General features: G+C 39.5%; 1 protein-coding gene across 1 annotated transcript in view; it reads left to right on the forward strand.

Annotated features, from left to right (window-relative positions):
• Nucleotides 1–5,393: 5,393 nt before the first annotated feature.
• LOC139477892 (tumor necrosis factor-like) overlaps nucleotides 5,394–18,393 on the forward strand; it is a 32,537-nt gene continuing 19,537 nt past the window's right edge. The window contains exons 1-4 of the mRNA XM_071260324.1: nucleotides 5,394–5,754; nucleotides 7,020–7,077; nucleotides 7,722–7,778; nucleotides 8,548–8,685. Of these exons, the coding sequence (XP_071116425.1) occupies nucleotides 7,737–7,778; nucleotides 8,548–8,685 (180 nt within the window). The 5' untranslated portion in view covers nucleotides 5,394–5,754; nucleotides 7,020–7,077; nucleotides 7,722–7,736. The remainder of the gene's footprint in view (nucleotides 5,755–7,019; nucleotides 7,078–7,721; nucleotides 7,779–8,547; nucleotides 8,686–18,393) is intronic.

The raw sequence follows: 18,393 nt of genomic DNA on the forward strand, positions 1-18,393 counted from the left end.
CACGACCATGCCAGCCGTTTTCTTTAAGGACGTTTCTATTGACGTGAAGCTTGTGATAAAACGATATGATGAGTTTGAACATCACCCTTTCACACTAGAGTTTAGCTGTCATTGGTTCCAACGTCAATGAAGGGCTGTCTTGCAAAATGTGCAGATGTTGGTTCCTAAACCCTCACTGATTCCAACACCATGTCAGTGATCAGCCCCTGCATTGTAAACAATGAAAGAAAAGAATGACAGCAACGCAAGGTTGTGTTTTATGACATCCTGCCAACTAACTTCTTCAAGATCAAATAAGAGGCAAGTGGTTACCAAGGGGATGTGAAGACATTTCCTACATCTGTAACATTCGTCGGAAAGAGGATGTGACCTTGGATTCCTCCTAGTGTCGCAACAACCCTGTACAGTTGTAGCTAAAGCACATCTCAACAACCACTGGGAAAAGTTTGGTCAACGTCTAGGGTTTGGAAAAAAAGAATACATCAGTGCAACCCCGAAGTTCTTTGCTCTCCTCCAGGAAGGAAATTATCTCATCAACAATGTACTCATCATCAAGACAATTCAAGACCTATCAACGGCAGAAAGAACTTTATGATCCACAACCTGCAGCCAATGTGGTCATATGCAGCCATGTTGCAAGCTGTATTCATTCCTGAAGCGCTTGGTATGATGTGGTTAGATACAGACAGCATCATTTGCATTCACCACCCACTGACCCTCCCCTGGGTGATACTTTGGGGAATCTCACCGATGAGCTGGGCGAGGGAAACAACATCCATACTTTTGTGTCTGCAGGCCCAAGAACTAAGCCTTCAAACTTCTTCATCCTAAATCTAACATCTTACCGAGGCAAGGGAGTTAACTGACTTTAAAAGTCCAGTTTCGACCCTTGTCGAACTAGGCTGGGATTCCTGGGCTCGACCGTAGCGCCATCAGTGGTTAATACAAGTTATGTCCCTCATAAGTCTCTCCAATGGACCAATCAGATTCCATCTCTCGTATCACTTACATTTGTTTGAAACAAATTGGCGGCATCCAGTCAAAACGATCTGATCGGTAACCAAGATCGATATTGTGATAAAACGGGTCTTACATCGCAAAGTGCATCAAATCACGTGAGCACCTTGATCAAAAACATTAAAAGAAAATATCTGTTGACAACGATTTAACGGTGCCCATGCTATGCAAATCATGCAATCTACCAAAATCTGCACGACCGTTTACTAACCATTGTTTGTCCAGCCAAAATGTAACATCAAAATACCAGTCTCGTCAGCATAGGAAAGATGAAATCTGATGGCACCAAGACTACATGAAAAGTCCACTTATTTACTCTCAATCGCATAGGCCAGTCAACATGTGAATTTTGATAGTAAAGATCCTCATCTGCTAGGGCTACCAGCTAACTATTCCTGCCCTTATCCACAGGTCTGCCAAGGCAATGCATTCGTTACCAGTGACTAGTCAAAGCTTATCGCTCAGTCTACGCCAAACGCCGAGTTCAAGACGACCCTCAAGATGTGCCTGTGGAATCCCTTCCCTACAAGGAGTGGCGTCACCATTGTTTCGTGTCGATTCCCAAATTGAAACTGTATGTTAACCAAGAAATCAGTACGTAAAGAACTTAGTGTGGAACCAAAAATGAACCAACAAATGGTATACAATTAACAATCGTATTACAAATTAACTAGGTTTACAAATCAACACAAATGACTTCACAGCAATTACAATGGTAGTACACAATAGAGTGGCATTACCATATCAATGACAGTATCTAATATGATGGCAGTGGTCACTATTAAATACAAAAATACGGTAGTGATAGCATAGGTCAGTGTAGTAATATCTATTCACGTTGTGACGACAGTGGTCAAGCTTACATGATGGGTTAGGCAGGAAATCAGGTATTATGAGCGAAAGGTTGGTTCTTATTTCATAAAAATGTGTGATATGTAAACACTCTCTTGTCTCACTCTATATATACAGCCTAACAAGCTACTGAAAATTTCTAAACAGTGCCTTAACCATTCTAACGGTATTTGTGCATTTGCATTAAAGAAATTTCGATAATATACCATCACCACACTAACACATCACCACACCAGGATCTAAATATATATACTTCCTGACGACTGATCAACACCCAAATGCAACGAACGTCTACCGAATCTTAACAGAATCAACACAGTCAAACAATAAAAATACACTGCCATCTAACATCATGCTGCTAATCACATGTGCTTCAATATAAACCTAGAACTGATTAGACAAGCTGTTCAAGACACGCTTCAGAAGCAATACGACTGTGACATCATAGCTCATGCACGACCTCCTATAAAACACAGGGCTGGGCAATGCCCGATATTCAGTTGCAGCTCTATCTGGGACCTAAACACATAGTTGAACACTCTTCTCTAATATGGATTAAAGATGACAATTCCAGGCAATATACCTTCTTCCTATGTCAACTTGGCTTCACTGCCTCTGAAATCACCAGTCTGCATCATGATGAGTTGTACAAGACTAACTACATGGATCTCAAAAACCGCACCCATATGGTGAAACAAGAGTTGCCATGGATCAAAGCCTTGTTTTTAAGATGTGTGAATGACATGGGCACAGAAGAGAATGCAGGACAGAAATTCCTAACCAAGCTACTGCATATTGTCCAAAGCTGAGGAAATGGCGCACCTTGCCGATGGTCAATGATGTCAGTCTTCAGGTTAAATACTGTGCTCATCCACCAAGTTGTGATTATCATCTTGCCACCTGAGTCCCTAAGATCCAGAGGTCACAGAACAGACACCAAGGCCCATCCCTCATAAAAGAGTGAAGGTTCTAGAAACAAAGGCACCCAGGTTTACAATGCCTACTAACACTGCTACTACTATGCCTACCCTCAACACCAACACCAAGATCCACAAGATGCACAAGAGGAAACACCATCACTATGGTGACACTACAGAGCAAAGCTATACCACCCACACACCTGCCTAGTTGTGGGAGAGCTATGAGCAAGTCAACCAGGCTATTGAAGAAGTCAACAGCAACCCTCATAAACTGGAAAGCCTCAGTCCTGCTAGCCTTGACATAAACCATAAGAGATGCCCAAAGGAGAAATACTCCAAGAAAAGACGCTCCAAGGAGAGATGCTGCCACCACTCAGTGCATAAACCTGTTCCGCAATACCTGTTCCAAGAACACCCCTGCAACCTCACCACAGTTTAGAAATTGATTAAGCAGTTATGGACTCAATCCCTACCAAAAACACCCAGACGTTCAGGATGTCATGACCTTCGGTGGATGACAAATGCAACAGCGGAATCCTCACTCTCTTCAAGCCTGGTCAAGCACACACTGGGATATGTACTGTTTGTACGTGTTGTTGGGACACTGTCGTGGGTTAAACGCAGCACATGCTTTTTCTTTAGTTTTGTGTTACAACGACCACACAGGAATGTCCCATCATATGCTTTTGTGCCATTGGGCGTACACAGGCAGGCAACCTTTACACATGGTGCATTGCTATGCAGGAGACAAGGATGGAGATTGTACCTCAACTGTAACGGGCTCCAAGTCTCAGCTCTCCATGTCGCTGTCATAAATACAGTAACAACCCTGCGCCCCTCACGTTTGTTGTTGAAGCGCAGTATGATGACACAAAATCTGTTAGACACCCTGTCAGTCAATGACATTTCCGTAGGAGACCAGTCCCAAAATATGCAATTCAAAGCATGTTGTAGCGCTCAAAACAATCCAACCCAACTCTCTTATCGACCAGACAACCCGAAGTATACAGCTCTTCCCACACTGACCCGGCCTTGTGCAGTAGGACTGTTTAGGCTCCGTAAATAGCCCAGCACTGCACGACATTACAACATTACTGTTGAACTTGGCAATGAGCCAATCTGTATTGAGGGTCAGCTAGTGGCATGTGATCAGACCTGCTGAATGACTATTTAGGTCGAGCTATATGATCAACACCATATACAACAGAAACCAGCAATATGCTATCATTAAATATCGACGTGCAAAATATATGTTATGTTAAATTAATTATCCTTTCAAAATGATTTTCAATATAATATTTGACTTCAATCCAATTTCATGTTTTGAGTTTCATATTGGAAGATCAGGTTTCATAAAATTCTGACTAGAATCAGCATAACAAATCAACTGCAGCATTTTATGCAAGGTCTTTAACATTTTGTTAATATCACCAGATAATGTAAGATAAGGTAGAACAATAGGTGCACGTTGGTTGGCCCCCCAAAAGCACAGAATCAAACTCAATAAAAACTTTGTCAGAATTGTACTGACACCTCTTCATTCGTTGGGTTTCATAAATAGTCAGATGTAGAAGAAATATATAAAAATATAAAATATATAAAATGCCTTGACTTTAACTAACATAGCATAGGATGTAGTACTAATCAATGCAGAGACCAAAGGGGGACAGGTATGAAATGACCCCTAATGTTTGGATAATGGATTTTGTTTTTGTTTGTTTATATTTTTAGAAGTATTGATTGTTATGTAGTCGAATGGTACAGTGGACTCGACTCTTTCTTTTTAGATTGGACATGGTTATGTCGCTTTTATTAACATATATAATTACGGTTTTTTTATCATGTGCAATATATTTGCACAAATCGTTATGTTGTGACATGAACAACGCAACGGTTGTTTATTTATATTAGTTTAGGGCTGCGACGGTCGCAAATTGTGTGTATGCATAAGGACACTACAACACATTGAAAGCTTACCCATGTCCTGTTTGTTAACAGACATGAACGATACTGCATACAGGGAACCTATAGATGTTGAGAAAATGTTTCTCAGTGTCATTTGATGATTAAATAAAAACATATACTCACTGATTAAAATAGAATAATGTGTCAAGAGATGGTTGCATTTCTGAACATGCATAGTTAGGAATAATACTGACTGCAGGTACGTCAAGTTACATATTACATTTGTTTGAAAATGTTAAAATAATCACTTATATTTTACATATGTAAAATATGTGAAAGAACCAAAAGGGTTTTTCATGTTGCCTAAGTATGGGAGCATTTCGGTCGTTTCTTGGAACATGTTATTTTATTCATGGCAAAGCAGATATGAATACGTGTCTCGTATAAACGTTAACACCCACTTCTATTTTAACTTTGTATAGATTGCATGCTCTAAGTAATATTTGTTTATTTATTCCACAATTATTTTGTAATCATAGTTAATCATATAATGTGGAAAGTTGGCTTTTAAATCAAGTCTATCAATAAATAAGAGAAAACATGTATATAATATGTAAACCTGTCCAACCTTCATTTCGTATGGTCTTACAGGAAACATATATGCACATCATCAGCTTACATGCAGGAAGTACGTGTTGCTTAATTCATGTGCAAATAGAAGATGACATCAAGTTTGAACGTGAACAGCCCGCTGAAATTCCATGTGTCGGGAAGAAGAGTGGGATATGGAATGTGCCTGTCGCCTTAGCGAGGTCGGCGCTTGTGCATAGAGATATTGTAAGACTGTCGGGAGAGAATTCAAGGCATAATGTGGAAAACACGTGAAAGACGAGCATGTGTAACACACCCATGTTATGTGGCTTCTCCATTAATACAACATGGCCAACTAACCATGGAGTACTGACCTACTTGTGCGGCTGCGCAGTATCTCACGCGGCCTGTGGTATATCAATTGGCTCGCTCTATGGTATAGCTGTTGGCGGCATACAACTCTCTTGTGGTGAGTGTTTTGATGTAACTTTTTTTCATCTAGTTGTTGTTCTGAACATGGACACCCTCTTTGAGTGTATAGTTAAGGTCACTTTGCTCGAGCTGGTTTTAGTCCGGTTTTAACTGGTTACGTCTGTAAACAAGTGATTATTGAAGAAACACTAATCTCTCAGTTTATGTCGACATAAGAAGAAAACCCACTGTAAAATGTATTACTCTCTCCCTATCTTCTCTCTCCCTAAATCCCCCCCCCCCCCCCCCCCCCCCCCCACACACACACACACACACTCTCTCTCTCTCTGAATGTACGCAATTACTATTTACTGTTGACATTCACATGGTTTGCAGTTTCATATAATTCCGGCAAGGTTGCGATGCCCCAGTAGTCATGCGGTTGTAAACAAACTGTCGGAAGCCTTCGATCAATACTGTTTCACCTGAGCAGCAGCAGTTGTGTTATTGAAGGGGTTCTGCTACTACTGCTGACATTCTAACAGATTCCTTGTCCTACAATGTATATATTTGAGTGAAATGAGGAAACTAATAGGGGAATATGTCACAAATGTTATCGTCAAGGGAAGTAACTGCAACAGTGCGTGTAAAACTCTGTGATCAATCCCCAGTACACGCATAGGCTTGATTGTTAAGAGCATTTTCAGCCCCGACCAAAAAGTAAAAATGTTAAATCTATTTTTGGATAAAATATGTAAATTACCAAGAATTGATTTTGGTCAGTGTTTAAATAGACATTTTCAGGTTTGGAAAACACTTTATAATCCCAAGACCCGCGTTGGTGGAGTGAGTGAGTGAGTGGAAGTAGGAGCAGGAGTGTATTTGGACAGATCACGTGATAATTACTTTCAAAGCTACCAAATGTTTCCCATATTGAGTTGATAAGTTAACATATAAACAGTGACCACTTGTCAGTCAACTGCTGTGTTATCTATGGTAAGGTGTAGTGAACAGTGAGCAGTAGCATACTGGGGAAACAGTTGTACATATCAGTTGTCTACATGTATATTATATGTTAACGGTGTAACGTGACATTTTGGATCACGACAATGGCTGTAATAATAACGATATTATAGAAGGATGTGTGTTTGTGTTTGTTTGTGCGTGTGTCTGTGTGTATGTGTGTTTTTTCGTGCGTTCGTGTGTGAATACATACACCATATTGTTGAAACATATTGTCAGTATGACTCTCTGAAGTGTTGAACATTTTAGTCAACTTCCACAAGTTGTTGTGTTTGTTTATGCAATACTTTATGTTTACAGTTACTACGCGATTGGATCCATTTCGTCTTCACAGCGCCTGATTCATAATGTTCCACTGGTAAGGGGATTCAGTGAGATATTGAAAATATATTCCTGTGATAAACTCCCATGCGGGTATACCGCCTCCGTGGTCTAGTGGTAGAGCGTCCGCCCGGAGAGCGGAAGGTCGGGGGTTCGATCCCCGGCCGAGTCATAGCAAAAGAGGTTAAAAGACGGTACTTGTTACCCTGTCTGGCGCTCGGCATTAAGGGGCTAAAACAAGGACTGGTCGGCTCGGAGTCAGTATACTGTGTCTGAGTGGGGTATTCATGTTAAACTGCGGCATGGTATATCAGTGGGCTAGCACTATAAATCGGCATCAGTCCGGACTACCTCACCATACGAGTGGGTACACCACAGCCTCCTTGTCGACCCTGGACATGGCGTACTACTGGTTGACAGTATGAGCGCTGAATCTAAACAACGTGATGGGTACGGTTACGCACATCCCGCCCATCACCCACCTACCCTCACCGATGATGTATCTTATGACAAACATGAATTACCAGGGATCTAGTCTGCGTTTCACAAGGAACTATGACAGGACATCGAAACAGTTCGATCTCTCTTTCATTACCTTTCCTAGTCATTGGCATAATGCACCATAGATCACTTGACATGTTTCAATACAGTGGTTTTATGAGATTATATTTTTTTTTCAAGATTTGGTGAGAAGCCATGGATTGTTTGTCTGAGTTACAAGTCACAGGTCCTGGCGAGGTACGTCCATTAGGACAGTTTCATATTGTCAAATCACGCGATGCAATTACAAAGTATAAACATGTATGTGTATGTATGACGTTTCACACGATTATGATATCATTAATTCAAATTGCAAAAAAAGGTCATGAGTTTCTGTTTTTCTACTAGAATTAAATGACTGTTTATATTTAGTGTTAAGACTTACTCTATTCATTGTCGAATGCACAATATGTGTTCTTTTAATTCGGCTAAATTGTCAATTATCGCCATCAACTGAAGGGATGGTGTCAATCCTACGTGGGTCCATGCAGGAAGCGAAGGTACTGTAAGTCCCCATGGTCCCCAGTATGGTGGTCTACCTTCAGTTGCTGGTGATCTATAGCCCGTTTTCATAATGCACCGTTCTGTCTAGTGATGTATTGTTATGGTTACATGCTAGATTTACATCATAATCTGTGATAAGTCTAGTTATTTTACTGTCCGTTCAGACAGGTTCTTATTGTTTACATGTATTTATTGTATAAAAACCTTTGAAAGTCACGATATGGCTGTGATATTGCCGATGTGACCGAGTTTTATCTCACTCACTCAGTCATTGTCGAATGAAGCATGTCATATATCACAAACTTAATATCATTTTCAGAGTGAGCAACTGGACCTCCCACAAGACCAGCAGAAGAGTCTAGGGTACAAGGAATGCTGACTATACAGTGAATCTAAAGTAGCAATTGTATGTGATGATTCGTGTGGTTGTGTTAATGTATATAGTATGACCGCTCTATTTCAGAGATGGAAACTTGCAGGCATTGTCGTCCTGGTGATCAACGTCACTTTGCTGATAGCAATAGCAGGAACTTTGTTTTCACACTCATCGGATCCAACACTGACTGTGGCCACAGGCGTTTTGACAAGTGCAGTTAATGTGGTTCGTACAAATACTTCGCAACCAGATAAATGTACATTGAATTTTATTTGCACTTGCAGGTACATATGTCACATAAAATATTATTGTGTACAAATATGACATACTACACATATGCAAACGTTATTATTCACATCATACTGTTTGGAGGTGATGTGAACATAAGATGCCTTGCTGATGCATGAGACTTTCTTCTGCTTCTTACATGAGGTCCTGTGATACTTGGTACCACGAAAACAGATCACAATACGTTATGATACTAACATAACAAACTATACTGTATGACTCTTCAGTAACATGTTAGGGGGGTCTGGGATTATTTCAATTCACATATATCTCGACGAGGCTTGGTATTAATATTAAGACTTCAGAACAAATGAACACAGCTTAATGGGGCCCTCGCTACACATACCCCTTTCTAAATGTAAACAGGAGGTATATTGCTCAGGGACAATATTCATCGGGTATCAAATATCACAGGTATCTTCATATCTTTCTACCTTTCCCTCAAATATGCGTTCTTCTTTCCAGCTCTCATGCAAAGAGACGTTTCCCTTTTTAAAACGCATCTTATTGAAAAATATGCAATATTTAGATCTCACAGCTAGAGAAAAATACTTACTTACACGAGGTCTTGCGGTATTATATATGAAATTGAAATGTCATGATAGCGAAACATATTCGTTTTTTTCGACCTCTCCGGTTGAGACTTATCCGTTAATGAGATCTGGTCGTTTTAGGACTATCCTATAACATGATCTCGCCGAATTAGACTTATCCGTTATTAAGATCTCGCCGAATTAGACTTACCCGTTATTAAGATCTCGCCGAATTAGACTTACCCGTTATTAAGGTCTCGCCGAATTAGACTTATCCGTTATTAAGATCTCGCCGAATTAGACTTATCCGTTATTAAGACCTAGCCGTATTAGACTTATCCGTTATTAAGATCTCGCCGAATTAGACTTATCCTTTATTGAGATCTCGCCGTTTTAGACTTATCCGTTATTAAGATCTCGCCGTTAAGCCGGATTTTTACGATCGCGTATCTGTTTTTTTAATTCATTGTATTATGCATTGTTTGTGGAACCCGTGTTTCGAGACTCAGAAAGTGTGAGACGAATGGCATGCATATGGTATGATGATGGTTGATGGTTGATGATGGTTGATAGACGAACGAAATTGTGTGATGATTGCTTGGCGTATGGCATGGTATGATGGTTGCTAGGCCTATGACATGGTATGATGGTTGCTAGGCGTATGGCATGGTATGATGGTTGCTAGGCCTATGACATGGTATGATGGTTGCTAGGCCTATGACATGGTATGATGGTTGCTAGGTGTATGGCATGGTATGATGGTTGCTAGGCCTATGACATGGTATGATGGGAGCTAGGCCTATGACATGGTATGATGGTTGCTAGGCCTATGACATGGTATGCTGGTTGCTAGGCCTATGACATGGTATGATGGTTGCTAGGCCTATGACATGGTATGATGGTTGCTTGGCGTATGACATGGTATGATGGTTGCTAGACGAACCAAATGGTGTGATGATTGCTTGGCATATGGCATGGTATGATAGTTGCTAGGCCTATGACATGGTTTGATGGTTGCAAGGCCTATGACATGGTATGATGGTTGCTAGGCCTATGACATGGTATGATGGTTGCTAGGCCTATGACATGGTATGATGGTTGCTAGACGAACGAAATGGTGTGATGGTTGCTAGACGAACGAAATGGTGTGATGATTGCTAGGCCTATCACATGGTATGATGGTTGCTAGGCCTATGACATGGTGTGATGATTGCTAGGCCTATCACATGGTATGATGGTTGCTAGGCCTATGACATGCCAGATGGTTGCTAGGCCTATCACATGGTATGATGGTTGCTTGGCGTATGACATGGTATGATGGTTGCTAGGCCTATGACATGGTATGATGGTTGCTAGGCCTATGACATGGAATGATGGTTGCTAGACGAACGAAATGGTGTGATGATTGCTTGGCGTATGACATGGTATGATGGTTGCTAGGCCTATGACATGGTATGATGGTTGCAAGGCATATGACATGGTATGATGGTTGCTAGGCCTATGACATGGAATGATGGTTGCTAGACGAACGAAATGGTGTGATGATTGCTAGGCCTATCACATGGTATGATGGTTGCTAGGCCTATGACATGGTGTGATGATTGCTTGGCGTATGGCATGGTATGATGGTTGCTAGGCCTATGACATGGTATGATGGTTGCAAGGCCTATGACATGGTATGATGGTTGCTAGGCCTATGACATGGTATGATGGTTGCTAGGCCTATGACATGGAATGATGGTTGCTAGGCCTATGACATGGAATGATGGTTGCTAGGCCTATGACATGGTATGATGGTTGCTAGGCCTATGACATGGTATGATGGTTGCTAGGCCTATGACATGGTATGATGGTTGCTAGACGAACGAAATGGTGTGATGATTGCTTGGCCTATTACATGGTATGACGGTTGCTAGGCCTATGACATGGTACGATGGTTGCTAGGCCTACGACATGGTATGATGGTTGCTAGGCCTATGACATGGTATGATGGTTGCTAGGCCTATTACATGGTATGATGGTTGCTAGGCCTATGACATGGTATGATGGTTGCTAGGCCTATGACATGGTATGATGGTTGCTAGGCCTATGACATGGAATGATGGTTGCTAGACGAACGAAATGGTGTGATGATTGCTTGGCGTATGGCATGGTATGATGGTTGCTAGGCCTATGACATGGTATGATGGTTGCAAGGCCTATGACATGGTATGATGGTTGCTAGGCCTATGACATGGTATGATGGTTGCTAGGCCTATGACATGGAATGATGGTTGCTAGGCCTATGACATGGAATGATGGTTGCTAGGCCTATGACATGGTATGATGGTTGCTAGGCCTATGACATGGTATGATGGTTGCTAGGCCTATGACATGGTATGATGGTTGCTAGACGAACGAAATGGTGTGATGATTGCTTGGCCTATTACATGGTATGACGGTTGCTAGGCCTATGACATGGTACGATGGTTGCTAGGCCTACGACATGGTATGATGGTTGCTAGGCCTATGACATGGTATGATGGTTGCTAGGCCTATTACATGGTATGATGGTTGCTAGGCCTATGACATGGTATGATGGTTGCTAGGCCTATGAAATGGTATGATGGTTGCTAGGCCTATGACATGGTATGATGGTTGCTAGGCCTATGACAGGGTATGATGGTTGCTAGCTGTATGATATGGTGCGCTACGATATGTCAGGTGTGATGTGGGGGAATACTGTATGAATATTATGGAGGCGTGTGTGTACCGGTGTAGTTATCAGGAGTATTTAGGTGAGCTACTGTACAAGGCACTGGGCCCTTGGGAAAAAACAAATTAAACCGAAGATAACATTCACAAAACCTGCAAAAACCTGCAAAATATACAAAGACTAAACTGACTAAACAAACTAAAGAAGCTAAACATTAAAAAATAGTGTATACAATTCTCTGTGATGAGAAATAAAATGGTACAATTTCAAAACAAACAATGAATAGAAAGGTAAAATTTACAGACAAACACAATGGCACATATCTAAAGTTATCTGACTTGCAGCGTGTTGGCCTGCAATAAGTTAAAGGTTGGCAATCACTGATACACTGTAGGTGAGCAACAGAGTCATGACCTTGACCTGTATCCGTACTCTCAAAGAGAGTATAAGAACAAACAAAATGTTGGTCAGAAAACTTAACAAATTTTTAACTGAAAACTGGTAAATTTCAGTGAAAACCAAATGAGCTACCGTGTTAATGTTTTCTAAACGCTTTGTTGTCTTTATCAACAAGAGCAACATAGTTTATGAAGTGCACGTTTCACATTTAGTGTCATCAGAGCATACATGAAGCACATCAAGAACTATACGGTTTCAGCTCTGACATCAATGCTGTACAACTTTAAGTGTTTTCCCTAAATGATTATTTACTTGATAATGAAAGATGTTGTACTTTCTAATGCTTCAGCTTCCAGCGTTTCGCAATCACGCATTTGCAACTAGCACACACAGCATAGTGCACATTGGCTTTCTCGTGTGAATCTCGAAATAATGTTTCACTACTTGTTTATTCTTTTTTATATTCAGGTATATATTCATTTAGTGTGGTCTACAGTGCAAGGCGCAACTAACAAAGGCGATATTCATCATGTAAAATATGTCCGTGTTGTGTTAGGCAACACGTGACTAGTATTGCACGGGTATGTAAGTTCTCAATAATATGTCTTATGTCTATACTTCAGTGTTCTTAAGGTACATGGTTAATATATAGATAAGTATATATAAGTTTCGCTTTATTTCTAGACCTTCCATTTGATAATCAGTCTTTTTCAGATATAGATTATTTACATCTTCTAGAAACGAGGACAAGAACAATAACACAACCTACGTTGACGAATTCATGCATCGGGACACAGGTATTAAGTACAACAGGAACTCACGGATGACAATGATGATAATGTGTTTATATTTTATATATTGTCATTTCAGTTTGGACTATTAATATTGCCTTTTACTTTGAAAGGGGTTTTAGAAATCGGTGACGGCTGTTCTAGAAAGATTCCTGGATTGGGCGGAGATATCGTCGACGTGGCCGTTGATGCAACTGCTGTTCTTGAAAGGAGATGCTACAACTCTGTTGCCATTGGGCTTCAACTCTGTTCAGTGACTCACATTCTTATGGTATAGATGCAATTCAGTTGGTGATAGTCATGCTGAATACCCTTGTGTTCCAATGTCCGTGGGCGCAGGCACTGCGAGGAGTTGGCCTGCGAGTGGGCCTGGGGAACTATACTTTCTACTCCGACCAGGAACAAGATGGTAAGTCAGGAGCATGTAGGCAGTCGCGTACTGGGGCCAGGTTGAGAAAAGGGTATGTAGTAAATGAGTAGAAAACCGGCATTCATTACGCCTCTATATATATGAGGATGTTAGGATTTGGGCAACCGTTGAACAAGCCCTATCCTGTAGGTCGTGCCAGTTGGCGGCGCTTTACTGTATATTACAACAGTGTTCTAAAAGTATGGCAAGAATGTGACACTGGAATCATACTAGCTTCTCTCATTAAAGAAACCACACTGCAGATAGAACACATCTGTTTTTACTTGGTGTCTAAATGTTAACTTTTTATCACAGGAATCCGAAGTATTGATTTACATTATGACATTGTCTATTTTAGTGTTAACACCCTCTCCTCACTCCATCAATTCAATTACAAAGTCAACGCAATCGGCACGTATAGGAAAGTATGAATTTTACTTTGCAGCGCTATTTTATACACACTCCATACCTCCTGTATATGACGTTATTGCACAACATTCTTCACGATACTCGTATATTTTTGGCGGTATTCAAGAATCCATGATGTTATTACGTCACGAACATATTCACACTGATTCTTAAATTATTTAAATTCTGACGAAGTTAAAAGACGACTATTTTAATTTTCCCGTAACATAAGCGATTTGGAGTTACCTCCCTTTTCCCATGATACCATTGTAGCATTGCACATATATATTAATTATCAATCAGATGCTATGAATATAGTGTAGGCATATGGTTAGATTAAAACTAAATGGAAAACACTTATTCATTGTCAATTAACCAACAAATCATTAATACACTGTTCCAAGGACTGATGACGTATACATTTTATTTCCAAGAGACATTACAGCCCCCGAACAACCTAAACGGTTACCCAATCTGACAAAAACGGAAGAGCAGAAAATGTAAATTTCTTTGATGATATTGACTAAATATTTGTTTCTTTTCCTATGTGAACTGATATGTGAACTCTATGTGATATGACACTAAGTCAAGGTGTAGACATCCCATGGCCAACACGTGCGCCCCTCTTCTTGCTGATGTTTTTCTTTATGCTTACTAGTCGAAATTAAAGTTCGAGTTGGCAACATCAAACAAATAAAATCTGTCCAAGACATTTAACTTAAGTTCGGGTATATAGATGATCTGATATCGTTCAATAATGGTCAAATAGGCAAATCCCTTCCACTGGTTTATCCATCTGAACTAGACCAGAGAGACCGCCTTATCTGTTTCATTTTTATATCTATGCGTTAAAATTCAAAGTGACAAAACACTCTCCACAAACCTGTATCACTTTCCAATAGTCAACTTTCCCTTGATGTCCAGCAATATTCCCGCCTCTGGTGTCTACATTTCATAACTTTTGAGTTACAATCACTAATGCTGAAAAGTTGTTGGACCAAGTACATTATCCAAGGCCTTACATTTCCTTATTCTAATGACAAAAACGATTGATTAGGGCTTGACACAAGTAGCTTATCGTTTGCCTTATCAAACATAATTTAAGTTTGTGTTTTTTTAATTATAATTTCCAAATGCTGATTTACTTGACAGAGAATATGGTGTACTTTCCAATTTTTCATCTTGCAACGTTTCGAATCACGCTTTCGCAATAAGCACACAGCTTAGTTTTATCAGTTGACATGTGGCTTTCTCGTGAAAACCTAACTGATGTTATGATCTCTGGCCTCAATATCGGTGATTGCTCTTTGTTACTCATAGTACTGTCGAAACAAATAAGACTGACAGGAAAATTCATTAACTTCAAAGATATTTGTCCAAGGACTTCAGAGACACCAATTGCAGTGTATGGTTAGTGTGCTGATCCCTTGAAACACTGGATTTAGTTCTAAAGTCAACAACCAGCTAAACACATATTAATATGTAATATGGGATCCTTTTATTAACTTTATGAGAGGGAAAGTGACGCTGATGTATGACAGGGCAGGCTGAACGAATATACTTGCACAACTTTCTCGGGGATATCATGTCTACAATCTTCTTAATTGATCAATTATGTAAAGGGTCAAGGCATTTATCATGAAACGTTGATCAATAAAGCATTTGGTATACCTATGCCAATCAAAACCTTATACCAAATGCTTTATTGATCAGCGTTTCATGATAAATGCCTTGACCCTTTACATATAAATTGTCTGTGCAAGTGAATAACAAGCCTAGATTTTCAGCCGAAACAGAATCCACTTGGCGTTGAGGGCAAATAGCTGTAGAAATTTTATGAATCGACCACTGAAAACAAACCAGACAATCAAATGATCGATAAACCAGAAAATCATTTACTGATTTTGTTGAAAGTAATAAAAACGATATGTTAATTTTGAATTGCGTCTGCTGTGTACAAGTGTAGAGATTCTGCTGTTTATTAGTGAAGAAGATCGTTAAGAAAAATATTCGTTTTGCAACACAATCGGTCGCAGTTTTAAGTCACGGCCCAAATTTTCTTTTGTAGTTGATTCAGCAAAGAAAATTCCAGCATAGAGCATAACAATGCTCATTCAACATAGAGGGGAGGTTTAATTTGGGTAATTTGGAAAGTTGTAACTGGAATCAGATATGATATTGTACCTGACGCTTGTGATACGGGTAAAGTGAAGAGAGGATATTTCATGTGTCGAGAGAAATATTATGTTTCTCTCATCAGTGATGGGGAAAAGGAGATATTTTCGAGCGTGGCGTAGTGAAAACATCTCCTTCACCCCTGTCACGAGATGAGAGAAACACGATGTTTCACGAGACACATGGGATATCCTATTTATTTTATACTTTTTGTGCAGTTGTCTACCGGAAAAAACCTTGAAACGAAAATTCTACCTTCCTAACACACGGGGACGGATCACCACTCCTTGTATATGCGACTAAAAAAGTAGTTTCATACAAAAATATATACAAAAGTAACAAAAAATATTTAGTTTCACGAAAATTCTGTATCATACATATATATATATATGATTATATACAAATGAACATTTTTAACAAATGAAGAGCTTAGAGCCAGAAGGGCCAATGTCATGTGGAGCCTGTTTTGAGAAAAGTGATGAAAACACATAATATTATGCATGTTAATGAATATATTTTTACCGATAAATTCCTAAACATTAACGCATTCTGACAGCAGAGATATAAATGTTGTTACAAAAAACATTTAAAAAAGGAAATAAACTTACGTTTTTAATTTGTGTAAGGGTGGAAAGGGCCAATGTCTGTATTTGGGCCCTTTTTTACCCTCAGGCATTTGCATGGGATTTAACATGTGAGATTGATAAACTACTGCTGGAAGTACAAACACATACTATTGAAGTACTTTTAAATGATTTAAACTAATGCCAACTTTGTTGTAATAGCTGAAACATAATTATAAGGTGTCAACTTTCAAAATCTCTCTCAGACAACCAGTCTCAACCACACACAGAAATGAGAGCCAAAGCGGCCAAAATCCAGCAAAGTGACTTTGGCCCTTTTGGAACTTGACTTTGGCCCTTGTATAGAATTATAAGTAGCTATATTTCAAAAACGCATCAATGAAAACATACAATATTTATGCAATACTATGCAAAAACGGCGAAAGTGCGTTTTGGCCCCTTTTAGCTCTAAGCTCTTCAAATAAAATATATATATATAAACTACGAGACCGCTGCTGGAAGCGAAAGAATACACTCTGCTCAAGTAACAAAATTGGCGCTTTGCGAAACGAATAGTCTAGATTGAAGAGTTAAATGAAAAATTTAGAGTTAATAACGAAATATTTAAGGGGGAAAACAAACAAAATGAAGCCATATTAGCTCCATAAATGACCATCTGTCATCGTTTGCCTTGTCAATGTGGAACCTCTGTAAAAAGTGACGTGACAGTTTTTGTAAAGGCTAGCCACTGGTAAAGGCTAGATAAAGGGAGACAACCTAAGGGGAGGTAATTCTTGAATGATAATAGTTCCGTCAAAATGTGATGTTCAAGTCAATAAAATATCAAGTGTTATGTTCACTGCAATGAAAATAAACTTTTCTCAACTTCAGCTAACTCAATCTCTCCCGTCACGTTTATTGTGTCGGCTATTTTGACTTCTTGTACTTGATTTAAATGTATAACGAGGCACTGTCATTCTGCCCGACTCACTGAGGTGGTTCTTAACAGACCTTTCTCATCTAACTAGGATATTATTCGAATACAAAAGTTGTTCCTCGAGTGTAGGTTGAGCATACATATGCTCTTGTCAACTCTCGTTATGAAGGTCCATGCTCCAATGAACTCAGACAATGTGAAAGTAAAAACAAAGACTGTTTGAAAATATATAAGTGTTTTACAATTGTGTAGAAATGTAAAGGTACTGAATGTTGATACATTGGATATCACATCAAATTTTTTCAATGACACCTTGTTGATAGATAAAGTGTTAGCAGATGTTGTTATAACTTGGACGACTTTTTAGGACATGCTTATTCTAGCAAATTTCCAAATATGACTGCAGTAAAATACACAAGGAAATACTCATCTTACGTAGATAATTTCACAGAATAACAGTCAAAATTTCAATCAGGGGTTCGAAAACGAATGACAAATGTGGGGGTCATTAACAGTTTTGAAATGTTCTTTTACAGCTATTGTATTGATACCATATCCCTAAATATAATAACAGTAACAAACATGTAAACAGGTTTAGTAGAGTCACATCACAACTTTCGGGACATAGGTGACAAGAGGTTACGTAGCTACGCTCACCCACTTGTCTTTAGATATGATATATATCAAAACTAGTCGATAACAATTTAACACTCCAAGGTATGCTGAAATATTTTA

This window comes from Haliotis cracherodii, unplaced genomic scaffold, assembly GCF_022045235.1.
Source record: "Haliotis cracherodii isolate W230 unplaced genomic scaffold, xgHalCrac1.p SCAF_37, whole genome shotgun sequence".
Classification (NCBI taxonomy): Eukaryota; Metazoa; Mollusca; class Gastropoda; order Lepetellida; family Haliotidae; genus Haliotis; species Haliotis cracherodii.